We start from the raw sequence: 24,321 nt of genomic DNA on the forward strand, positions 1-24,321 counted from the left end.
CCTGTCTTCCGGCATCAGGGAGGAATAATCATATGGTTATTGCAAACTCAACAGAGAGTTTGATGTGAAATAGAATGGGTAATGTCCTACAATCCCCCCTCGGGTAGTCAGATAGGCAGACAGCAGAATACTTCGGTGGAGAGGAAATGCATGCAGCGTACTCTAACAGAGCCCTGTGATAGGAGGTTATCGCCTGAGTAATTGTTTCTTGTACAAACGTGAATTAAAGTTATCGCGGTGCCCCCTGACTATAGGATTGGCTGCTCATGTTGACCGTGTGAATTGACATTAGTAACCAGCCTGTAAATTATGATACAATCCCACACACATTATCTCTCATAAACATAACCCCCACCCTTTCTCTCTCGCTTTTCCTCCCCCAACTCATTCTACCACTTTTCTCCTCCCCATCTCTCTCTTGCTCGTTAATATTACCCTATCCCTCTCTTCTGCCCCCACATCTCACTCTCGGTCTCTCTCTCTCCCTCCCGCTCTTTACCTTGCCTCATTTCCTCCCTCTCCCTCCCTCTTTCCCTCTCCCCTTTCCTTCTCCCCCCACTCTTTCCCACTCCCCTTTCCTTCTCCCTATTCCCCCACTCTTTTTAATCCCCCCGACCCTCTCTCTACCTCCTCCTTTTTCTCTCCTCAGAGTGTAACTGCAGTGGGCGAGCGGATGCATGTGTGTTCGATGCGGAGCAGTACCGTAGCACAGGGAGTGGGGGGCGCTGTGTGGACTGTAGGGACCACACTGACGGACCGCACTGTGAACGCTGCAAAGAGAACCACTACCGACGGTCACCACAGGACCTCTGCCGCCCCTGCGACTGTAACACCATAGGTAAACCATCTATTTTAGACCGTTTCATGTACATGAATTCACTCAATCAATGTTTCGTTCATTGTCATTCCTTAATTCTTATTCAATCAGTACACTGTAACTTGTTATTGATCTCTAAAGAGCAACTGTACCCGGCAAAAACTACTGCTGTGGTTGAAAACGGCCTATGTGTCATCGATATGAGTCAGAAATGCTTCATTCTAGTGTAAAAAATGGTAACACTTTACATTAAGTTGCCTCCATTACTATGTAACTAAAACCATAATAACTGTGTTAACAACACATTACTTACATAGGTTTTTGCTATTTAATAGCATGGTAATAGGGTTTTTGCGTAACACTTTACACATTCACTTGCTGAAGGTTATTCCACATGTGCCACTACTGATGTTATTACACATTCTATTGTTCCACTATGTAACTCATGTTTTGTAATTACACATTTGTAAGTCATCTGTGAATTGCCATGTCAATAACTACCACTACCATTGAATCCACATGTAATACCAGGGTTGATAAATAGGCTAGGACCTGGCAACATCAATTGTAACAAGGCACATGCTTTCAATAACTGCCAGCAATTCTTATTTAGTTTATTTCAGTTATTTCTATGTTAGAACATTGTGGTTACATAGGACATACTTGTCATTATAAAGCAACTTAATGTATCTTGAAACCCAGTTGGGTATAACCTTTATAATAACTATGTAGTTAGTTACACTTTAACATCCTTTCTAGTTACAATGTAACAACCTTTGCAGACAATAGTCTAACCAGGAGAAATTAGGAGACGGGAGAACATTAGGTTTAACCCTTTTAGTTACATTTTACTTACAATGTAACAATATTTAAAAACCAACTCTGTCATTACAATGTTGCTACAAAGGGATATACATGAATTTACGATGTGCTTACAGGAGCAAGCGACTTAATGTAAAGTGAAGTGACATTTGAATTACTTTGTAGTTAAAAGGTAACAACCTTTGCAGAAAATTGGCTAACCAGGAGAAATAAGGATACAGGATCTTTTTTTATTCATGTTCACACCATTCAAATTCAATTCCCCATTTTAGACTCAAAGCAATAACTATTTTAGTTAGTCATATGTACTAATGCAGGGCAGTGGTAAAGCTAGCTAGCTAGCATTTCCCCATTATTCCCTAATGTACTTAGCTAGCTAGCTACTGTATCACTAGCCACTTTAAACTATGCCACTTTTATGTTTACATACCCTACATTACTCATCTCATATGTATATACTATACTCAATACCATCTACTGCATCTTGCCTATGCCGTTCTGTACCATCACTCATTCATATATCTTTATGTACATATTCTTTATCCCTTTACACTTGTGTGTATAAGGTAGCAGTTGTGGAATTGTTAGGTTCGATTACTCGTTGGTTACTACTGCATTGTCAGAACTAGAAGCACAAACATTTCGCTACACTCGCATTAACATCTGCTAACCATGTGTATGTGACAAATCAAATTTGATTTGATTTGAAGTTGCTTGCTTCTGGGTAGTTACATGATCATTACAAGTAAAATCCTATATAACTATTTTGTTCTTAAATTACACTTGATTCTTTATAGCCTTTGAGCCAGGTCATAACATAATGACCGATACTTAATGATAGGAGATGCCTTGAGTTGTTACCAAGTCCTAGCCTTTTCATAAACCCTGGTATTACTTGTGGATTCGGCAACTTTTAGTTATATGTAACAAGGTCAGATTTTGTTATTGACATGGTAATTCACAGGTGACTTTCAAATGTGTAAATACAGAACATTAGTTACATTGCGGAACAAGAACATGTGCAATAACATCAGTAGTTACACATGTGGAATAATACATTCCTTGTTTGAATTGAGAAATAACTGAAGCATGTAATTACATAGTAAAACATGTGTAACCACTATGTTGTTAACACAGTTATTACAGTTATTACTCAGCCATAAGAAGTTAACCTTTACAATGAAGATCTGTTAAATTATTTGGATTTTTACGAATGATCTTTGAAAGACAGGGTCCTGAAAAAGGGACGTTTTTTGTTGTTGCTGAGTTTCGGTTACAATGTTGCGCAAACCGTAAGCCCACTTAGACATTATTGGGTATTGTGTGTAGGCCATTGACAAGTACTCCCCATTTAAACCATTTTGAATTCATGCTGTAACACAACAAAATGTGGAAAAAGTCAATGAGTGTGAATTTTCTAAAAGGCACTCTATATGGATGATGGCAGTTTGTTGTGCGCGAGGTCAATAATGCATGATATCTCACACATGCACTCATCATCATTATCATCATGGTAATAATGTGGTTTGTGGCCAGGCTCCCTAGGCTCATGATCCTGTTTTGTCGTGTGGTGTGTGCAGTCTACATCTACCACTTAGGGACCGCTAAGGAAGCACGATGGCTTCGGAATAGCAATGGTGTGGGCGCTGGCAGTTAAGATCCCACATGATCAAATCTCACACCAGACACCATACGGTGTCTCTCTATCTCTACTGATTGTAGACCTCACCCTCTGTACTTATACTCTCTCTCTCTTTCCTCTTCTCTGCTAGGTTCTGTGAGTCTGCAGTGTGGTGCAGAGGGGATGTGTACGTGCAGACCCAGTGTGACGGGGGAGAAGTGTGACACCTGTCAACCCGGCTTCCACTCGCTCAGCCCTGGTGGCTGCAGGTACGCATGACATACACACACACACACGTGTGCAGAAAATAAACAGACACTTTGAAGACAGAGGGAGCGTAATGGACCAATGCATTTAAAGATAATTATGATTTTTTTGTTCTGCCTGTGTGCCTCTACCCTATGACCACATTCAGTTGGCCTCAAGATAGTGGAATGTTCAGATGTATTGAGTAGAACAGACATGCCTCTGACATGTAGAAAACATGATCATGTCAGCTTTATTCATTACATTACATTGTAGTACGTTGCTCCCTCCTGATCGCAACCCTGGATGGGAGTGTGTTAATGTTTAATGCACATATTAGTTATTGTGTGTATTTGCTTTGACATGCTGCAGTGGTTTTAGCCATGAAGCACATCCATACGGACACTAACCTTGGCTGTTTCAGTAGTGTTGAGGTTTACACCAGGGCTAGAGCTGAACAGAATACCAAAGTTTGGAGCATCTTCCAGTTTGCAACAACTCTGCTGCTGTTGGTGCTAATTCATCACTACTGCTGCCTGCTACTATTAGCAATGCCATTGTTTTCAATGTCATTATTATCCCCTTGATACAGTAAACAGTCTCTACTCCTCTCTTACCACGTCAATGTGCAGGGGTACGAGGGAGTTGAGGTAATTGAGGGAATACAGCATGTACATGTGGGCAAGGGTTAAAGTGACTGGGCAATCAGGATATACAGTATAATAAACAGAGTAGTAGCAGCATGTGAAGAGTGTGAAAGTGTGTCTATATATGTCAATATGCATGTGTGTGTGTTTTGTGTGTTTGAGCGTATGTAGTGCGTGTGTGTTGGAGTGTGTGTCTCCATCCCTCTCTCCCGCTTCCTCCCTCCCTCTCCCTCCCAATCCTTCTCTCCTTCTTCCTGCCAATCCCTCTCTCCCTCTCCCTCTATCCCTCTCCCTCATTTCTCTCTCTCTCTCCATCCCTACCTCAGTCTTCCAGTGTTCTGCAGTGAAGTGAGGTGTGAATTATGCAGGCCAGTAGAGCAGAACAGAGTAGAAGCCTGCCCATGGGATAATTGAATTATTCTTAATAGCAACCTCGTTAAAATATTGATTCTGTGTTACAGTTCTGGAGGAAAACAATCAATCAATGAAGATGATTAAACACGTTTCATAGTACAAAGCTTTTGATTGGCACAGCAGTGACCCCACTTAACCAATCACGGTCGGTGATCAGGCTATTTTCAGCGTGTGTATGTGTGTGAAAAAGAGTAAGCGAAGACTAAAGGAAACAATGTGAATATTTTAGCAGACGCTCTTAATTAGGGTGAAGTGCCTTGCTCAAGGGCACATCACCAGATATTTTACCTAGTCAGCTCTGGGATTCTAACCAGCAACCTTTCATTTACTGGCCCAACGTGCTTAACCGTTGGGCTACGTGCCGCCCCGCAATGTGTACACTGAAACAAAGAGTCACTCGACCAAATACTCAACCAAATATCTATTCCGACTTTCTCACCTATGTCTTAACCTAAGTGCCCCATGACGTTATGGCCGCGGTCATAACCAGTTCGACTTCTGGCTGAACATTGACCGTGATAGGATGTTGTTATCGTTTCTCCGCAGGTCGTGTGACTGTGAAACCAGGGGCAGTGTTGGCATCTGCTCTACACTGGACGGCGGTTGTCACTGCAAGGACAACGTGGAGGGACAGGCGTGTGACAGGTGGCTTTTGTATTGTGCTGTTCTTTCTCAAAAAAAAATCTATGCTACTGTGTCACCTGAAATAACGTAATACGGTTACCACGGTAACCATTTTTAGTGTCTAGCTCTTTGTTCAGTTAACAATGGTAGCGAACATTTCATGCTGTTAGTACAGTGGAGTACTGGATTAAACCTTGGTGCTGCCCGCTGCCGTTGTCAAACAAAACATCTCTTGACATTTTATGGCACCGCTCTTTGACAAACTGTTTTTAGTCGGCGTGGTAACCCATTGAAAACAGGTTCATGATAACAGACAAGTACATTTGTCCCGGGATGATTACACACGGTGTAAATGGTAGCAGACTTTTATTCATAGACAGTTAGGACACGTACAGTATCAACCAAGGACTATGGATGGAAATGAGCTAAATCTCATGCAATGGCATGTTGTACATCAGTTGAATACATTCCCTTTCCCTTTAAAATGTTGCTGAAAGGACTGCGGGGAACATGATTCTTTTAGACTTTCTGTCTGTACCCAACCTTCTCTACACCCACGTTTTAGTCATTCTTCTTCTGCTCTCTAAGATTTACATGATTAGACCGACAAAACACAAACAAAGCACGAGTTTGATATTAGCAAAATACGCAGCCATGAGACGATCCCCAGTGTTGAATTATTTTTGCTTGTTTTCTAGCTTGTTTATTTTTGTTGTGTTGTGTGTTATTTCATGCTCCGTTGAACAAGGACACTCTTTCCCCTGATGTGACTTACATAGTCCTGTTTCTGAACACCACCCACGCACATACACAGATCCCCCTCACGCACTCTCACATACACAAACGCACACACACACCTCACTCCTCTACACACACAAACACACAACTTGTCTCTTCTACAGTCTCTCTGGAGGTAGTGTATCACAGTGTGAGATCAGCTGGGGGGGATTGGCCTCAACTGCCTCTCTATGCCCCAACACTGCAGCACAAACAGCAACACATGTTCACTTGGCAGATAGTCTCAAACGACCTGACTCACAGGGCCTAGTGATGCTCTCTGAACTTGCTCCACAATATGGAGAGATTATCCCCACCAAGCTGCAGTGATGAAGCATATAATGACAATGTGTTTTGTGCATGCGTGTGTGTGTGTGTGTGTGTGTGTGTGTGTGTGTGTTTGTGCAGGTGCAAGCCAGGCTCCTTCAACCTGCAGGAGAACAACCCAGCTGGCTGCACGTCATGTTTCTGCTTCGGACACTCATTGTCCTGCAGATCCTCCAATCACCATGCAGCTGTCAACATCACTTCTGACTTCCTTGAAGGTATTCAGCCAATCATGATTATCTTAAAAGTACTGCATTCAGCTAATAACTATTGGTGAATTGTGAACCCCTTATATTGTGGTTATCATCCTGAGTCATTCTGCCATGCATCCCTCTGCAGACCCAGACCGCTGGTCTGGACAGTTCTCTGGGGGACAGGAGTACCCTCTGCTGTGGAAGGAAGGTGAGGTCTACCTGCTACCACTCAGTGAGGATGACCTGGGCTTCTACAGAGCTCCAGGTGAGAGAGGCACAGCCAAAACACACACACACACACACACACACACACAGAGCTAATGTCAACTTTAGGTGAGATATCAGTAGAACCTGGAGTTTCTCCAGACCATATTACCTGACCAAGAAAAACTCTGGGCCCTAGAGTTTATAGGAGAAGTGTGTGCGCTTCCGGGATGAGGAACAAATACATACATCCTGCTTGGAGAGAGCTCAGACATGTAAATATGTCAATCATGTTACCGTCTGCCACCTATAATACCCTTGGCTTGTTACTTGAGATTATTCCTTTGTTTGATTGAACAATTCCCTACAGCGTTGCCCAATAAGGTCATAAACGGGTTAACTGCGACACCATTTTCTCACAGCAGACTCTTATCATGACCATTAGCATATAACATTTATAGCTGTCCCCGCTACAGGACTTAGTGGCTCTCTCTCTGGTTGCGTCCCAAATGTTATCCTATTCTCTATGGGCACTGGTCAAAAGTGGTACACGAAATAGGGAATAGTTTGCCATTTGGGACACAGCCTATGTAGCTGGAGCCCCATGAGAGAATAGGCCTGATGGAATTGGATGTCTTGGCCATGCTGGAAGAACAAACATGTGGAAATCAGCCTGCCTAAGCTCAAGGTGGCTACTCACTGCATCAAGGATCAAGCCTAGCGAATCAGCAGTCAACATAGATATAGAGAAACAGAAATAGCGGAAATCCCATTAACTACCAACACATCCTGCTGGTTTTATGTTCATTTAGACAGGCGTCTTTTTAAGAACCCAAGCATGAAAAGCCTTAGATCACAGAAGACGCCTGGGAGGGAAAATGACTGGGTCCGTTTCGGGGGATATATTTAGAGTTTCTTATATGTTGTTAAGTCAACTTGGATATGTTTAGACTGCTTTTGCTGCTTTTGCTGTTTTCTTGAAGCTCGTCCATCACTCCAGTGTCTCAGAAGGCCACCACGTAGTGATTCGTGTTCAAGCCCGTCCCCTTATCTCGCCGGCACAGCACTTTGTTTGTGTTGTTGTTTGTGTTGTTTTGCAGCGTAGTAAAATATGGAGATCTATTGCCCCGCCGTTGCTTTTAATGATCTCATTTTCTCCCTGCCTTTTTTCCCTCATGTGTACAGTTACTTTAAAGATTAGAGCGGAGAGGCAGGCTGCAAAGGATATGCATAGGATTTCTCTCTATCTTTCTCTCTCTTCCTCTCTCTCTTTCTTTCTCTGTTTGTGCAATAATCCTCCGGCAGCATTTCTCACTAAAGCGGAAGATAAATCTGAGTGACAATGCTCTGCTACCAAACAACACGGAGATGGAAAGCAATTTCTCTGATTCTTAGTAATCTATTTGTCGCCTATTTCAGTGCGTCTCTTTTTACGCCTGGCTATGTCTAGAATCAGATCAGGATGTGTCTTAGTGTAATGAGAACAGATAGAAGTGTTGGGGATCGACGTGCTTCTACCCCGGCTTCCAGAAGTACCAGGCGACACTGCGGTGCCAAGGAACACAATCCTCGATATACAACGGAGGAAACTCAGGTCGGATTACTCAGAGCATCATCCAGCGATGTTCAGCTGGAGTCTTTCAAAGAGATAGAGAAGGCTGTGAGGGAGTTACAGAGAGTGAAAGTGAAAAGCAAATTCATTTACCACCACACTTGTCCTCTTCCTCTTGGCCAAGAAAAGATTGCTGCTAGTTGACACCGAGTAGAAAGGTCACGTTCCTACGGCGACACAGCACTTGTCAACAGATTGAACACTTGAGTGAATCCTGCTGCCAGATTCTATCATAGATTCCAAGCCAAAACCACTTTCCTCAACAGCCTCTCTAATCACTGACATGGCAATTCAAGTTGCAGGCTTCTCCTCTCCAATCCTCCATGCTCAAGGGTCCAACAGGTAGTTAACACCCCTCATCCAGAACCAGCTACCTGTGCTTTAGTGTCTGACATGCTGCAGGATCATATTCACTTCTACACTTTTTACATTCATTTCTAACACAGAAATCCAAGGGGGGTGAAAGGACAGCACTAAAGGACTAGGGAGAGAAAAAGGGAGAGGGACAGTTTTCAGCAGCATGGTCTAATAGATCCTGAATGTCTTTGTGCACCAGGAGGTGTAGTCTTTCTGCCTGTTATCCATGTAATCATGTCCCTAGCTATGCTGCACCTGTAGACCAATGGTTCCCAACTCCAGTCCTTGAGTATCGCCAACAGCGCACATTTGTGTCATAGCCCTGGGCATGACACAACTAAAATGTGCTGTTGGGGGTAATGGAGGACTGGAGTTGGGAACCACTGCTACAGACGATGTAGAGCAGGTTACTGGATTCACACTTGGCCCAGTTTGGTCTCTCTCTCTCTCTCTCTCTCTCTCTCTCTCTCTCTCTCTCTCTCCCATAGAGGCCTCCATGGGACTTAAAGTTGTTTGTTTGAAACGGTGGCTATCTAATTGAAATGGAGTTGATTTAATTGGTTTGGAGAGTCTAAACCCTCGATTGATCTCAGGGCTCCTCTACCATTCACTAAATGTGACTGGGGTGTCAGGCATCGTGACGGGTACTTTGTGTGTCAGTGGAAGGAGGTCAGTCGTGGTTCAGGTTGAGCACACAACAGAGAAAAGAAAGTGAACAATGAATTATTTTCACACTCAAAACACACACACACACTCAACCATACACACAAACAGAAACACACACACTTACTGCTTTCACGCACGTCTATTTAGTTCAATCAGAAACACTGTCATTCGGACTCACACAGAGGTCCACATTTAAAGCGGTTGTCTCTTTTCAATTACTCTCCTGTGATAAACCAATGAATACAAATCTATTCTAATGGTAAAATGCCATCTTGATGTGATCACAGTGAGAGTTCCAGTCACCTAGTGGGGTTCTGGGGGGGAGTCATAATAAAACATTGGAGGACCAACCAGAGGGGGCAGCGCAGCATCGTTCATCCTGTGAGATGACTTAATTTTCCTGCCTAATCCCACCATCAAACCCCTGTTGTGGAAATTTTTACACAGGGACACTCAAAGACAATATGAAATGAATAATTGTTATTTGTCAGCGCGCTGGAGAGGTTCCAACAAACGTAATGCACCACAGTGAATGTCTGTCAGAAGCTCCTACTGAGCAGTCCCAGCAGTTGTCTTATGTACGGCTATACACAGACAAGTTATATTTGTATGATTTAGCATGAATAATTAATCATTAATAATTTTGTTTCATCCATGTGACAGACCAATACCTCACGAGGCTTCTTTCTCTCTAAGCTGAGACCTTGAAACTGAGATATCTTCGTTCGTTCTCAAAACAAGGTCTAGGCGTACTGCCAAGTTGCTGTTACTGATAGTGAGGATTTGTACAGTCAGAGACTTGCACGAACAAAGAAATCGGTTTGTAGAACAGCACATGAGTAGAACACAGAAATGAGTTATAAGAAAAGCACAAACATTAAAAATCCATTACACCCCCATTGGCACTTATGTAGATCTGAGAGGAGTGGATGAGTATAAGCAATATGGCAGTATCTACACCATGCCATCTGATTGGTTAGGTGGAAAGTACACTATGTAACTTAATTACTCAAAATTCTTAGTTAAACACAATTGCCTATGAATTGATTTGTGGTTGAGTGTCCCTGACGTTTTAAGGGTACCACGTGAACCACCTCTTGAATATCCAAAGCAAATAACAGTAAAACGCACAACAGTACCCACTAGTCAGACAATAGGGTCAGAGCAAGTCGACCAAAAGCACATCAGCCCATATACCCAGTACATCAACCTGGGGCAGGTCAGGCAAAAACATGTCAAATCTGCCCAGAGGGCAGTCATTCGGCGCCGAGCGGCGTGGTAGAGATGATAAGGGCTGGTCCCGGATTCAGATCAGGTGTGACTGTGAAGATAGTGGACAGCTGTGTGTGTGTATGTGTGTGTGTGTGTGTGTGTGTGTGTGTGTGTTTGTGTGTGTCTACTGCAGCCCTGACACCACCAGGAGAGACCAGGATACATGACCCACACCATTACACTCAAAACACACTACCTCAGCCAGCCACACAGACTAGCAGCGGGGGCTGCACTGTTGAAACACAGACCTGGGCTAAAATACTATTTAATTGAACTTGCCTTTTGCAATGGAACCAATACACAGTATAAGTCCCAAAAGTGCAAGCCCAGTCAACCTCCGGGGAGGCTAAAGAAAATGCTCAAAGCGTTTGAAAGATTTCAAATAGTATTTGAATCCAGGGGCTCTATTCAATCAGCATCACGGAAGTTCAGTGTTACAACGTGACTGAAATTTGAAGGCAACGTCTACGTGGTAGTGGAAAATGCATTCACGGTAAACACTGCATATGTCGGTTCAATCAGAAATGACATTTACATTTCTATTGCGCAGTCTGTTGCTCTTCAGCGACAAAGATTGAATAGAGCCCCAGGTCTGCTAGAGTATCATTCATACTGCGGCAGATTATGCAGTTGTGTATTGCCTTACTGAAAAACATCTGCCTTTTTTAAGGTGGATTCCTGTTTTTATTGCTGTAATCAATCTTGAATGATGAAATGCCAGTCCACCTTTCCTTATCTGTCATAGTGCTTCATTTTCACATATTTCTGTAAACAGGATCTTCTGCATCCTCCTCCTCACCCACCCATAACTCAAAATGTCGTTTTTTTCAGGGATAGTTTTTCCCATGTGTTCTTTTATTAAAGTGTTTTTGGGATCCCTGGGTGCTGATCATTGCAGTGAGTGTGCTGGTTTGTAGTGTGTGCCTGTACATGCGTGCGTGTGTGTGTGTAGCTCTTTGAAGTGGTGTTAATGTGCTGTAATGAGCCAGAGATAAGACGAAGGGTAATCACAGCCAGACTCCCACTGTGATCTCTGTGGGTTTACAAGAGCCTTGGCCCTCGCACTCCACTACACACACACATGCACATGCACACGCACTCTCTCTGTCTGTCTCTCTCTCTCTCTCTCTCTCTCGCTCTCTCTCGCTCTCTCATATATATATATATATATAAACACCAAAAGCCAAAGCTCTCATTCAACACTACTACCCCTTCCAGCATATTTGTCAGATGGCGGGAAGCTGCTTGAAACACACAAAGACTCTCTTTCTCTCTGACAGGATGTGAGATAGCTAAATGCCTGCATGGTTATCCCCTGACCCTTGATGTCTGCCTGCCTGCCTGTCTGTCTGTCTGCCTGTCTCCCCTCTCTCTGCTCCTGTAGAGAAGTTCCTGGGGAACCACCTCCTGAGCTATGGCCAGCTCCTCTCCCTGACCTTCACGGCCGAGGCCCAGTGCCTCCTCCCTCACAGTGTCACTGTGCTTCTGGAAGGATCTGGAATCACCCTGTCAGCTGACCTTTCACCCCAACCTGGACTTGTCCACCAGCCAGGCCTCGCTCCCCAGCACAACTTCACTCTCAGGTAAAACAAAATGGTGTGGGTGTGATATGTGTGCATAGCATGTGTTGACATGTATATAAAATACGACTATACACCTACTATTATGCTACTCTACATCATATATCATATCATCATCATATCATCATATACAAATATGTAATACCCCTACTTACAGTACAGTGTATGAACCTAAGACTGCATGGATGAACAGTGTCATCTCCATGGCTGTATGATATTCATACATTCAGCTCATTAGAATATTTTGGGGCGTGGTTTACTTCACAGCTCTTTTTGTGCAGCCGGGAGTGAGAGCGTCATTCCCGTTTATCTAATATGATGTGTTATGCCAAGTCATTTTATGACTGTGTTTAATGGTGGTGTTTTGTGAAAGGCTATTGTAACTGAGAATGTTTTACTCTCACCTCGGAGACCCCCAGCTGTTCTCAAGGTTGATTCAACTTGTCAGCTGGTGCAATAACACTGAACTGAATAAATAAGTAAACCATTGTTCTTCAGAAGGATCTATAAAGAACCTTTCAGATTGTGAAAGGTTCTCTATAGAACCATTCTCCATAAAGATTCTATGAAGAGCCATAAAACAGTTTTATACGGCCCCAAAAAGGATTGTAACCATAGTGGAACACTTAGGAAGGAACATTAGGAAAGGGTTCTTTATAGTACCATAATGGTTCCATTTAGAACCTTATGAACATGGTTATTTATTGAACCTTCAAAAAAGGGTTTTACAGTATGTAGCACTGTAAAGGCTTCCTCTATAGTTACAAGCCAAAGAACCCCTATCTGGGACTATTCAGTACTATTATTTTAAAGTGTGTACTATGATAGCTGCCTTATGGCTTTGTGACAGACAGTGCTATGTCCTTTCTTGTGACTACGCATAATGAGTAATGAGTTCCCCCACAACCCCCAGCCTGGGTGAAGGGGGGACTTTGGTTGCCCCCTCAGAGCAGCGGGACCTGGAGACAGGACTGTCATTGTGTGGGCCCTCTCTGGTGACAGGCTCCACACACGTCATTAGAGAGACAGAGATCTGGCCCTACACACACTCACATGCACACAAACACACACACGCATCACCTCGTCCTGGAGCACTCATCTTATCATGGCACCACATTCCTATATCCCGAAAGCTCAGCTGAGAAGATGTGAAGGGGACTTTCAAATGTCTTTCTCTGGAGCTCTCCTAGGTAGTTCTTTAGAGCTTCGCCAAATCAAGGTTTATGTGTCACATACACAGTTTACAGCAGGTATAAACGGTGCAGCAAAATGCTTACAAGGAAGCTCTCAACAATGCAGTACACATATCAATATCAATAACAATCACAAGTCAGATAATAAAATAAGTAAGGGAAAAGGAAGTAGTATGCGTGGTATAAAACCGATGTGTACACCATAAGATATACACACTTTTAGAAAAAAGGGTTGAAAAATGGTTATTTGTGACAGGATAGGGTTCTACCAATAACCGTTTTCCGTTTTAGAAGACGGGTTCTTTGTAAAGCAAAGAGTTCTACGTAGAACCTATAACATCCCATGAAGAGGGCACGACAAAAGCCATTCGCCCTAAAGAGACTGAAAAGATTTGGCATGGGTCCTCAGATCCTCAAAAGGTTCTACAGCTGTACCATCGAGAGCACTGGTTGCATCACTGCCTAGCATGGCAACTGCTCACCCTCTGACCACAAGGCACTACAGAGAGTAATGCGTACAGACCAGTACATCACTGGGACCAAGCTTCCTGCCATCCAGGACTTCTATACCAGGCGGTGTCAGAGGAATGCCCTAAAAAAAAAGACTCCAGCCACCCTAGTCATAGACTGTTCTCTCTGCTACCGCACAGCATGCGGTACCGGAGCGCCAAGTCTAGGTCCAAGAGGCTTCTAAACAGCTTCTACCCCCCAAGCCATAAGACTCCTGAACATTTAATAACTCTACCTACATGTACATATTACCTCAATTACCTCAACTAACCGGTGCCCCCGCGCATTGACTCTGTACCAGCACCCCCTGTATATAGACTCGCTATTGTTATTTTATTGCTGCTCTTAGTTATTTGTTACTTTTATTTCTTATTTTTATTGTTGTTTTTCTTAAAACTGCACTGTTGGTTAATGGCTTGTAAGTTAGAATTTCACTTAGGTCTGCACCTGTTGTATTCGGCACGTGACAAATAAAATTTGATATGTGGAACCGTTTTTGGAAGAAAGGGTTCTTTGATGATTGTTTTGAAGGCAAGAAGGAGTCTTTAGAAAGCAAGAAGAGTTCTACTAAGAACTGTTCTTATTCTGAATAAGATTTTTGTTGAATTGTTTTCTTATTTCTTTTAAATAGTGCCTGAGCATTAGTGTTTAAAACTCAGGAATTTGAGTAATCTGATATATTTTCAAGAACACTTTGTTAGTGTGTAACTAGGCGTTCAAAAAAGGTCTTATGATAATGTCATTTAGGGATTATTTTATTTTTAGAGGCTAATAAGGCTGTTTGAACCATTCATAGAGGGTTCTAAGAAGAACCCTTCAAAGAAATGTAGGGTTCTCAGTAGAACCCTTCATAGAGGCTTATTGGAAGACCCTTTAGTGGTTAAAAGGGTTCTTGTTAAAACCTTTGTTGATGGTTCTAAGAACCCTTTATAGAGGGTTCTAAGTAAAAATCATTTACAGGGGGTTCTATGAAGAACCCTGCATTGAGGGTTCTAGGTAGAACCCTTTGCAAAGGGTTCTACCCTGCACCTAAAATGTTTCCTCTATGGGGACAAACCAAAGAACCCTATATGGTGCAGTATAAATTATCTATGTGCATGTCAAGTATGACTGTATTTCCAATATAAAGTAGATAGTGTATTGGTTGAGCTAGGGTTGGCTGTTCAACAGTCTGGAGGTAGAAGCTGTCTCTGAGCTTTTTTTTGCCAAATGACTCAGAGACTGTGTGAGTGTGCATGCCTGTGTTTGTGTCATTTGGGAAGCACACAGCAACACAACACACAGTCTCCCATCCCCTGGCAATGTTGTCTTGGTGACAGATAGCATGCTGTTTGTCATGACTGTGAGCCTACTTGTGTTGCGTGAATGTGTTGAATGTTTTATCCAGGGTAAGTGGTGTTTTGTTCCCAGCATGCATGGCGCTACACCAGGGCTAGGAGGGGCTGTAGCCCTGTCACAAATCTGCGTAGCCCTTATTTTTAAATAAAGAAATATGTCAAAGTTAATAACCAGCCATTCTGTTCCCAATCCGATCCCTGGTTATGTGCTCGTGCCGCACGTGTACCCTATGACGTATGTGTGGGTGGGGGGAAGAGGAGGAGTCTGGTGTGTGTGACCGCGCACATTTGTCTACGTTAAGTGAGACAACTACTAGCTAGCGAGTCGCCCATCTCACCCCGCAGCAATGGACTGTTTGCTGATCAAGAGAAGAGTGCGGGTAGAAATTGAAAATCCATACCCAGACCCTGTCTCCGAGGGGGTCAAAGAAGAAGAGGGAGATGAGAAAGATGAGTCGGAGAGAGAAACTCGTGAGCCACGACGTGATGGGGCGCCAGAGCAGCTCGTCGCTGCTAGCTTTGGACTTTGGATATTGTTAATTAATTTCATTTCTGACTTTGTGATAGCCATTTCATCCGAAACATTATTACCAATGCACAGTTGTCTGATTATGCATATGGAACAAATGCACTTTCTTGTTGTTGTCGCATTTTGGATATATTGTGTTGTTATTGCTGAAAGACTTCAGGGCGCTTTCAGATTTGCTGAAAGTGTAAGATGTTGCTTGCCATTGCCTTGTGGTCACTTGTATTAGGCTTCCAGTTATTTTGTTGAATTTTCTTGGGCCAAATTCAATTTTAACACTACATTTATATCGAATGTACTCTGTGCCATATCTGCTTTTATTGAAAAATGAGAACTTCCTTATAACTCTGAAGTCATGAAAATTAACTATTTTCTTAGCACCCCCACGTATTGGTCAAGCACCCCCTTACACCCGTGAGAGAAAAAATCCTGGCGCCGTGCCTGGTTCCTAGGATCATCTCAATCACAGAGAGTAGCGGGGTAGGTAGGGCTGATCAAAGACAGAGGGGGTGGTTGATGCCCTCATGTTAAATAGTGTTGGATGGGTTTGCCTTTGTTGTTCTCCATTGCCTTGTAGACTGTGGGGAGAGACAACAGGGTGGAACATTTTTTGTTTAAAATATAGAATCTAAATGATTCATTCTCTTCACTTCTTCTTCTTCACTTCTCTTCTTTCTCTTTACTCTTCTCTTTCTCCAGCCTCTTTCTCTCCTCCCCCCTGTCCCTCTGTGTCTCTATCAGTATGCAACTGTCTGCCTGCCTGTGTGTGTGTGTGGGCTCCCACCACATACTTAACCCAGACCTCCAGTGGTTTCCTGGTCCACTGATGATGTTCCTCTTATCGTAGCAACAGCTTAATTACAGGCCCAGTGTCACGCACGCCAGAGGCCTTCACTGGTCCAAAAAGTTGGACCCGTTACGAAATGGACCTGGGGCTTTCCCATTATTTATAAATAAAACATTTAAATATAGAGACCCGTTCCAAATGGACCTGAGGATAACTACACCGTTCAGTTTAGACCTGGTTGGATCCATAGGCAGTCCAATCCAAGTGAGAGAAGCAGCAGAAAAGTCAATTTTAAGCTACTTTATTAACCAGAGTTGATAACGCACAAAGGTGAGGAGGCAGAGAGGTGAGGCTCCAGCAGAGGCGTTGCTGTGTGTGTAGGCTACTGTGAGTGTCAACGAGTGACATGGAGAGAGAAGAGACGGAAATCAGCCAAGCCGACACACTATAGTAGACTAATAGCTGCCAAAGCTAGGTTATTTCTCATCCAATGTGATTAAGTGGTACCGGTCTTGACAGCATCAAACAATGAGAAGCTAGTTAAAACTGCTTCAGGATCGGGGTCCCGTCCACGGGATGGTTGAGCTAACGTAGGCCAATGTGATTAGCATGAGGTTGTAAGAAACAAAGAAATTCCCAGGACATAGATGTACCTAGTATGGACAGAACGCTTACATTCTTGTTAATCTAACTGCACTGTCCAATTTATAGTAGCTGTTAGAGTGAAAGAGTACCATGCTATTGTTTGAAGAGAGTGCACAATTAGGAACTTGAAAATGTATGACTAAACCAATTAGGCACATTTGGGCAGTCTTGATACAACATTTTGAGATTTCACTGGATCACTCTAAAACTTTGCACACGCAGTGCTGCCATCTAGTGGCCAAAGTCTAAATTGTGCCTGGATTCGAATAATTTATTACGCCGCTACTCTTGCATTTCAAAGATGATGGTACAAAAAAAATACAAATAATGTTTATTTTTTTCTTTGTATTATCTTTTACCAGATCTAATGTGTTATATTATCCTACATTCCTTTCACATTTCCACAGACTTCGGAGTCTTCCTTTTCGAATGGCATCAAGAATATGCATATCCTTGTTTCAGGGCCTGAGTTACAGGCGATTAGATTTGGGTATGTCATTTTAGGTGAAAATTGAAAAAAGGGGCGGAACCTTAAGATGTGTTAAGGGTTGATCCGAGCGTTCTGTCCTAACAACAACAGTCAAGCACCCAACTAACTGGCTAACGTTGGCTAGCTACTTCCAGACACAAATGAGAGAACAGCTCACTGACCACTTTACTCGCCCTAGCAGAGCTGGTTAGGTTGTTTTTATGTTATCCAGAGTGTTGGTGACTGCAACTATGCTGCTGGCAACAATATACGCTTTTTTGGCAATGTTTACTGACACCGGCCATATTCAACTGGTGTTGAGCGTTCATAAATTAATCAGTTATTCTGTTCCAGCTACGTCTATATATTGTCACAGCGACATTCTATTGAAATGGTAAATTGCATAGTGGAGTCTTTTGTTGAGACATGTTGCTAGCTAGCTAAGTAAATCCTGCATGAATCTGCGGGTAGCTAACCAACCACGTTGAATGTTAGCTGGCTAACAATTGTTTTACTTGATTTATTTCACCTTTATTTCACCAGGTAGGCTAGTTGAGAACAAGTTCTCATTTGCAGCTGCGATCTGGCCAAGATAAAGTCTAGCAATTCGACACATACAACAACACAGAGTTACACATGGAATAAACTAAACGTACAGTCAATAATACAGTAGGAAAAAAAAGTATATACAGTGAGTGCAAATGAGGTAAGATAAGGGAGTTAAGGCAATAAATAGGCCATGGTGGCAAAGTAATTACAATATAGCAATTAAACACTGGAATGGTACATGTGCAGAAGATGAATGTGCAAGTTGAGTTACTGGGGTGCAAAGGAGCAAGATAAATAAATAAATACAGTATTTGGTTGAGGAAGATAGATGGGCTGTTTACAAATGGGTTATGTACAGGTGCAGTGATCTGTGAGCTGCTCTGACAGCTGGTGCTTAAAGCTAGTGAGGGAGATATGAGTCTCCAGCTTCAGTGACTTTTGCAGTTCGTTGCACTCATTGGCAGCAGAGAACTGGAAGGAAAGGCGACCAAAGGGGGAATTGGCTTTGGGCCAGTGAGATATAACTGCTGGAGCGCGTGCTATGAGTGGGTGCTGCTATGGTGACCAGTGAGCTGAGCTGTGGGGCTTTAGCTAGCAGAGACTGGTAGATAACTTGTAGCCAGTGGGTTTGGCGACCAGTATGAAGCGAGGGCCAACCAACGAGAGCGTACAGGTCGAAGTGGTGGGTAGTGTATGGGGCTTTGGTGACAAAACGGATGGCACTGTGATAGACTGCATCCAATTTGTTGAGTAGAGTGTTGGAGGCTGTTTTATAGATGACATCGCCGAAGTTGAGGATTGGTAGGATGGTCAGTTTAACGAGGGTATGTTTGGCAGCATGAGCGAAGGATGCTTTGTTGCGATATAGGAAGCCATTAATTTTGGATTGGAAATGCTAAATATGAGTCTGAAAGGAGAGTTTACAGTCTAACCAGACACCTAGGTATTTGTAGTTGTCCACATATTCTAAGTCAGAGTCGTCCAGAGTAATGATGCTGGGCGGGCGGGCAGGTGCGGGCAGTGAATAGCATGCATTTAGTTTTACTTGCATTTTAGAGCAGTTGGAGGCCACAGAAGGAGAGTTGTATGGCGTTGAAGCTCGTCTGGAGGTTAGTTAACACAGTGTCCATCGAGGGGCCAGAAGTATACAGAATGGTGTCAGCTGCATAGAGGTGGATCAGAGAATCACCAGCAGCAAGAGCGACATCATTGATGTATACAGAGAAGAGAGTCGGCCTGAGAATTGAACCCTGTGGCATCCCCAATGAGACTGCCAGAGGTCCGGACAACAGACCCTCCAATTTGACACACTGAACTCTATCAGAGAAGTAGTTGGTGAACCAGGCAAGGCTATCATTTGAGAAACCAAGGCTGTCGAGTCTGCCAATAAGAATGTGGTGATTGACAGAGTCGAAAGTCTTGGCCAGGTTGATGAATATGGCTGCACAGTAATGTCTCTTATCGATGGCGGTTATGATATCGTTTAGGACCTTGAGCGTGGCTGAGGCGCACCCATGACCAGCTCTGAAACCAGATACGGTAATTACTAGGTACGGTGGGAATCAAAATGGTTGGTAATCTGTTTGTTAACTTGGCTTTCGAAGACCTTCGAAAGGCAGGGTAGGATATATACAGGTCTGTAGCAGTTTGGGTCTCGAGTGTCACCCCTTTTGAAGAGGGGGATGACCGCGGCAGCTTTCCAATCTTTGGGAATCTCAGACGATACGAAAGAAAGGTTGTAACTAGGCTATAGATATAGATAGGCTATAACTAGCAAAGCAAATGGATCTGATTTACGAATAATAAGATCATAGACGTCACATTAGCTAGCGAGCCAGCCAGCTAACATTAGCTAGCTAGTTAACAGTATACTTTAACTTGAAATGAAATAGACTTCATGTCTAAATGTGTAATCTGAAAATGTAGCTAGACTGGTGGAAGGTGTCATCATGGCAAAGGGTGGCTACTTTGAAGAATCTCAAATAAAAAATATATTTTATATTTCAGCATTTTGCCTAAAATACCATTTATTTGTGTTATTTCTGTAAATGTCAATATGATGCTGCATTCTTGTATAATTTTGTACAGTCACAACACCTATGGTATTTGAACACATCATTTCTTGGCCACTAACAACATGAAATGTCCTGCTGCAGTGCAGCTACACCACCAGATATGTGAGAATTAAAGAGTTATGGCCACAGACCTATTTGCAAGAATGCATTTTTGCACTTTGCTAAATGCTTCCTAAAATCAAGAAAATAAATGTCCAATTATCACCACCAACGTAAAACTACCAGTGCTCAAGGGCACTTGACGCAGAGTATATATTAATTATTTGGGGACTTGAAACTGCAACATCTGGGTTCAGTGCCTTGTAGGTTTTGTTGTGGAAATTCTTACACAGCGACACTCGAAGTCAATCTTCGAATAATTGTTTATTGTCAGCGCGCCAGAGATGTTCCAATAAAGTAAATGCACCATAGTGAATGTCTGTCAGAGGCTCTACTGGGGCCCCCCCGCAGTTGTTTTATATATGGCTATACACAGATAAGTTATATTTGCATGATTTAGCATATTTCATTCATCATTACCGTTTTGTTTATTGTGACCGACCAATACTGGTTCATAACATGACCAATAACTCACAAGGCTTCTCTCTAAGCTGAAACCTTAAAACTGAGATACATTTTGTTCTCAAAATAAGGTCTGGCATACTGCCAAATTGCAGCTACTAGTAAGGATTCGTTCAGTCAGTCACTTGCATGAACAGAGAAATTGGTTTATAGAAAGGACAAACATAGAACATTGAAATTGATAAATAGAAAAGCACAAGTATACACATTTCCATCACATTCCATCCTCATATCACATTGGTGATGATAATCATTACATTTTAATGCAAGCATTTCAATTTTAGCTTCTATTTCAAAATATGCTATACTCCTAACTCCTCCTAAGGGAGATCAACACAGAAAAAAAACGGACACTTCATAATTTCAAACCCTTCATTCTGGGTTGAACAATCCAATTAGTATAGTAATACTATAATCATAAGAAAGGTTATACTTCTATTAATGGGAGTGAGCATTAAAAATACACACACATACACAAGGGATCTGTAGATTCAGAGGTGAATCACTCAATGTTAACAATTGTTTCCATATCTCTTACCACAATCAGGTTGGATTGACCTATGTTTTCAATAACTGTCCCTGGGACATCAACTTAGTCACAGTATAAAACACTGTTGTTTAACAATTCTTGTTAAACAAAAACCACCTTCAATCATTATTCATCGTCCGTATCTACAGGGGGAAATGGGAGCTCATCCAGAGTTGGCAGCTCATTTGTTTCACCATCCTCTGGAGGAGCAGAAAACATGCAATCTTATCAGCCAGAGAGGCACAGATCGCCTTACAGCATGTTAATAACATTTCACAGGGAAGAGAGGTTGTTGCCAACCGTCAGTGGAAGTGTTGTAGCAGATTATGTTTTTTATGGTTATGCCAGTACGAATACAGTGCTTTCTTGATCTGTTATGCAAGTTTTGAAAGTGAATGTGTTTGTTACTACCAATCTTCATTGTCTCTTCTGTAAACCACATGCATATCACTTGCTGATTAGCAACGTACTGTAACAGCGGTGACCTATGAGAAGCTGGCAGATGGGGCTTATTCTTTGCATGGCTTTCAGGAAAACTCTTTTTGGTCTCCTATAAAGGGGGAAAGTCATCCCAATTAATGTACATTGTTCATAAACATTGAAGGGCTGATTTAATAAAAGGCTGATTTAAGTGCATGACTCCTTTATAGCTAGTCACCATGTAATTGTAATACTAAGCACATTGTCCCACCTACATTTCAAAATGCAGTAATGATGCTGCTTTTCTAACCAAGTGGGAGCGGGAATTTACAACATACGACAGGGAAAATCCACATGAACAACCCTTGAACTATTAATTACTGGTGATGTTAAGTTTGATACCGGAGCTCCAAGGCATGCGACAAAATCGCTAAGCAGTTTGTTTCGAAACAGCGTACCGATGCTTGTATCACTTTATCTGAAGCACATGATTCACAACGTCCGATGCTTAGTTTTGTCAAACAACAACCAGATTGGTTTGGTATTGGCTTCAGTAGGAGACAAAAGTCTACCCTGCGCACGCGCTGCGACACATGCGACGAAATCAATAAAAATTTGGCTGTTTAAAATTATTTTGACCAGCAGGTGCCACTAGTGTACACTGTGTTAATCATTGCCTCGAGTAATGAACTGATTTTCGACACAATTGGCTGGATATTCTCAATGATATTCTCAAGTTTTGTTTCCCCATCAATAGTAATTACTAGTGACTCCACAAGTCAGTTGAAATTACTCATACCCGAGAGCTGTTACAATCATATCAGATCCAACCCAGACCTGTGACATTATTTATACATCTGGGTCCGGACTCGTTCGGGTCTTGGATATTCGGGTACAGGTGGATCCGTGAAGATGTCCAACGCATGCATGCACACACACAGAGAGAGAGAGAGAGAGAGAGAGAGAGAGAGAGAGAGAGGACTTAAAATACTGTCAACACAAACTCATAGACAGATACGACATACCCTGCTCATATATAACACATTCACACAGGACAGAGTATGAGCTGTATATCAAACAGAAATAAAGTTATAGTGTACACAGCTCCCCCAATGCTAATGCAAACATCCCATACTAGATTTCAGATGTGTGATGTGGGTAATGTGAGATTTTCAGATTAATTCATGCATGCATTCCTTCATGCATTCCTTCATACAAACATACTGTAATAATATGTTGCGGTCCTCAGTAATCATGGCCCTGTGTTTGTGTTTGTCTTCTTCCAGACTTCACAAGGAGGAGACAAGACTGAGGCCTTCTCTGTCTGCCTTCGAGTTCCAAAGTCTTCTCTTCAACCTCACTGCATTCAGGATCAGCAACGCAGGAGGACACAACTGTAAGTGTGTGTGTGTGTGCACGCCGCAAAATCAGAATGTTAACACCAACAGTGTTAAAACTTATTATGGCTGAGATCCCGCTAACGGGATCGATATGACAACAGCCAGTGAAAGTGCAGGGCACCAAATTCAAAACAACATAAATCCCATCATTAAAATTCCTCAGACAAACAAGTATTTCACACCATTTTAAAGATAGACTTCTTGTTAATCCCACCACAGAGTACGATTTCAATAGGCTTTACGGTGAAAGCACCACAAATGATTATGTTAGGTCAGAGCCACGACACAGAAAAACACAGCCACTTTTCCAGCCAAAGAGAGGAGTCACAAAAATCAGAAATAGAGATTGAATTAATCACTAACCTTTGATGATCTTCATCAGAGGACACTCGTAGGACTTCATGTTACACAATACATGTATGTTTTGTTCAATAAAGTTCATATTTATATAAAAAAATCTCAGTATACTTTGGTGCGTTGTTATGTTCAGATTTTGCAGAGATCCACATCAATTTACAGAAACATTCATTATAAATGTTGATGAAAACACAAGTGTTATACATGCAACTTCAGATAGACGTCTCCTTAATACAACCGCTGTGTCAGATTTCAAAAAAGCTTTACGGAAAAAGCAAACCATGCAATAATCTGAGTATGGCGCTCAGAGTCCAAACAAGCCAAAAAGATATCTGACATATTTTGCAGTCAGCAGAAGTCAGAAATGACATTATAAAATTTCACTTACCTTTGATGAACTTCATCAGAATGCACTCCCAGGAATCCCAGTTCCACAATAAATGTTTGTTTTGTTCGATAATATCCATCATTTATGTCCAAATTCCTCCTTGTTGTTAGCGCGTTCAGCCCAGTAATCTACCTTCATGATGCACGAGCAGACAAAAAGTCCAAAAGATCCGTTATAGTCCGTAGAAACATGTCAAACGAAGTATAGAATCAATCTTTAGGATGTTTTTAACAGAAATCTTCAATAACGTTCCAACCGGAGAATTCCTTTGTCTGTAGAATTGCGATGGAACAGAGCTCGCTCTCACGTGAACGAGCGTCACGAGCTCAAGGCTTTCTGGCAGACCTCTGACTCATTCCCCTCTCATTCTCCCCCACTTCACAGTAGATGCATCA

The 24,321-nt window shown here is 42.4% G+C and overlaps 1 protein-coding gene across 1 annotated transcript in view; it reads left to right on the plus strand.

Moving 5' to 3' along the window:
- Window positions 1–24,321, plus strand: part of lamc3 (laminin, gamma 3) — a 230,062-nt gene that overhangs the window by 99,262 nt on the left and 106,479 nt on the right. The window contains exons 5-11 of the mRNA XM_021590589.3: window positions 650–838; window positions 3,412–3,529; window positions 5,114–5,212; window positions 6,377–6,513; window positions 6,635–6,754; window positions 11,985–12,183; window positions 23,068–23,177. Of these exons, the coding sequence (XP_021446264.3) occupies window positions 650–838; window positions 3,412–3,529; window positions 5,114–5,212; window positions 6,377–6,513; window positions 6,635–6,754; window positions 11,985–12,183; window positions 23,068–23,177 (972 nt within the window). The remainder of the gene's footprint in view (window positions 1–649; window positions 839–3,411; window positions 3,530–5,113; window positions 5,213–6,376; window positions 6,514–6,634; window positions 6,755–11,984; window positions 12,184–23,067; window positions 23,178–24,321) is intronic.

Source organism: Oncorhynchus mykiss, chromosome 29 (assembly GCF_057628025.1).
Source record: "Oncorhynchus mykiss isolate SJ-2025 chromosome 29, ASM5762802v1, whole genome shotgun sequence".
Lineage (NCBI taxonomy): Eukaryota > Metazoa > Chordata > Actinopteri > Salmoniformes > Salmonidae > Oncorhynchus > Oncorhynchus mykiss.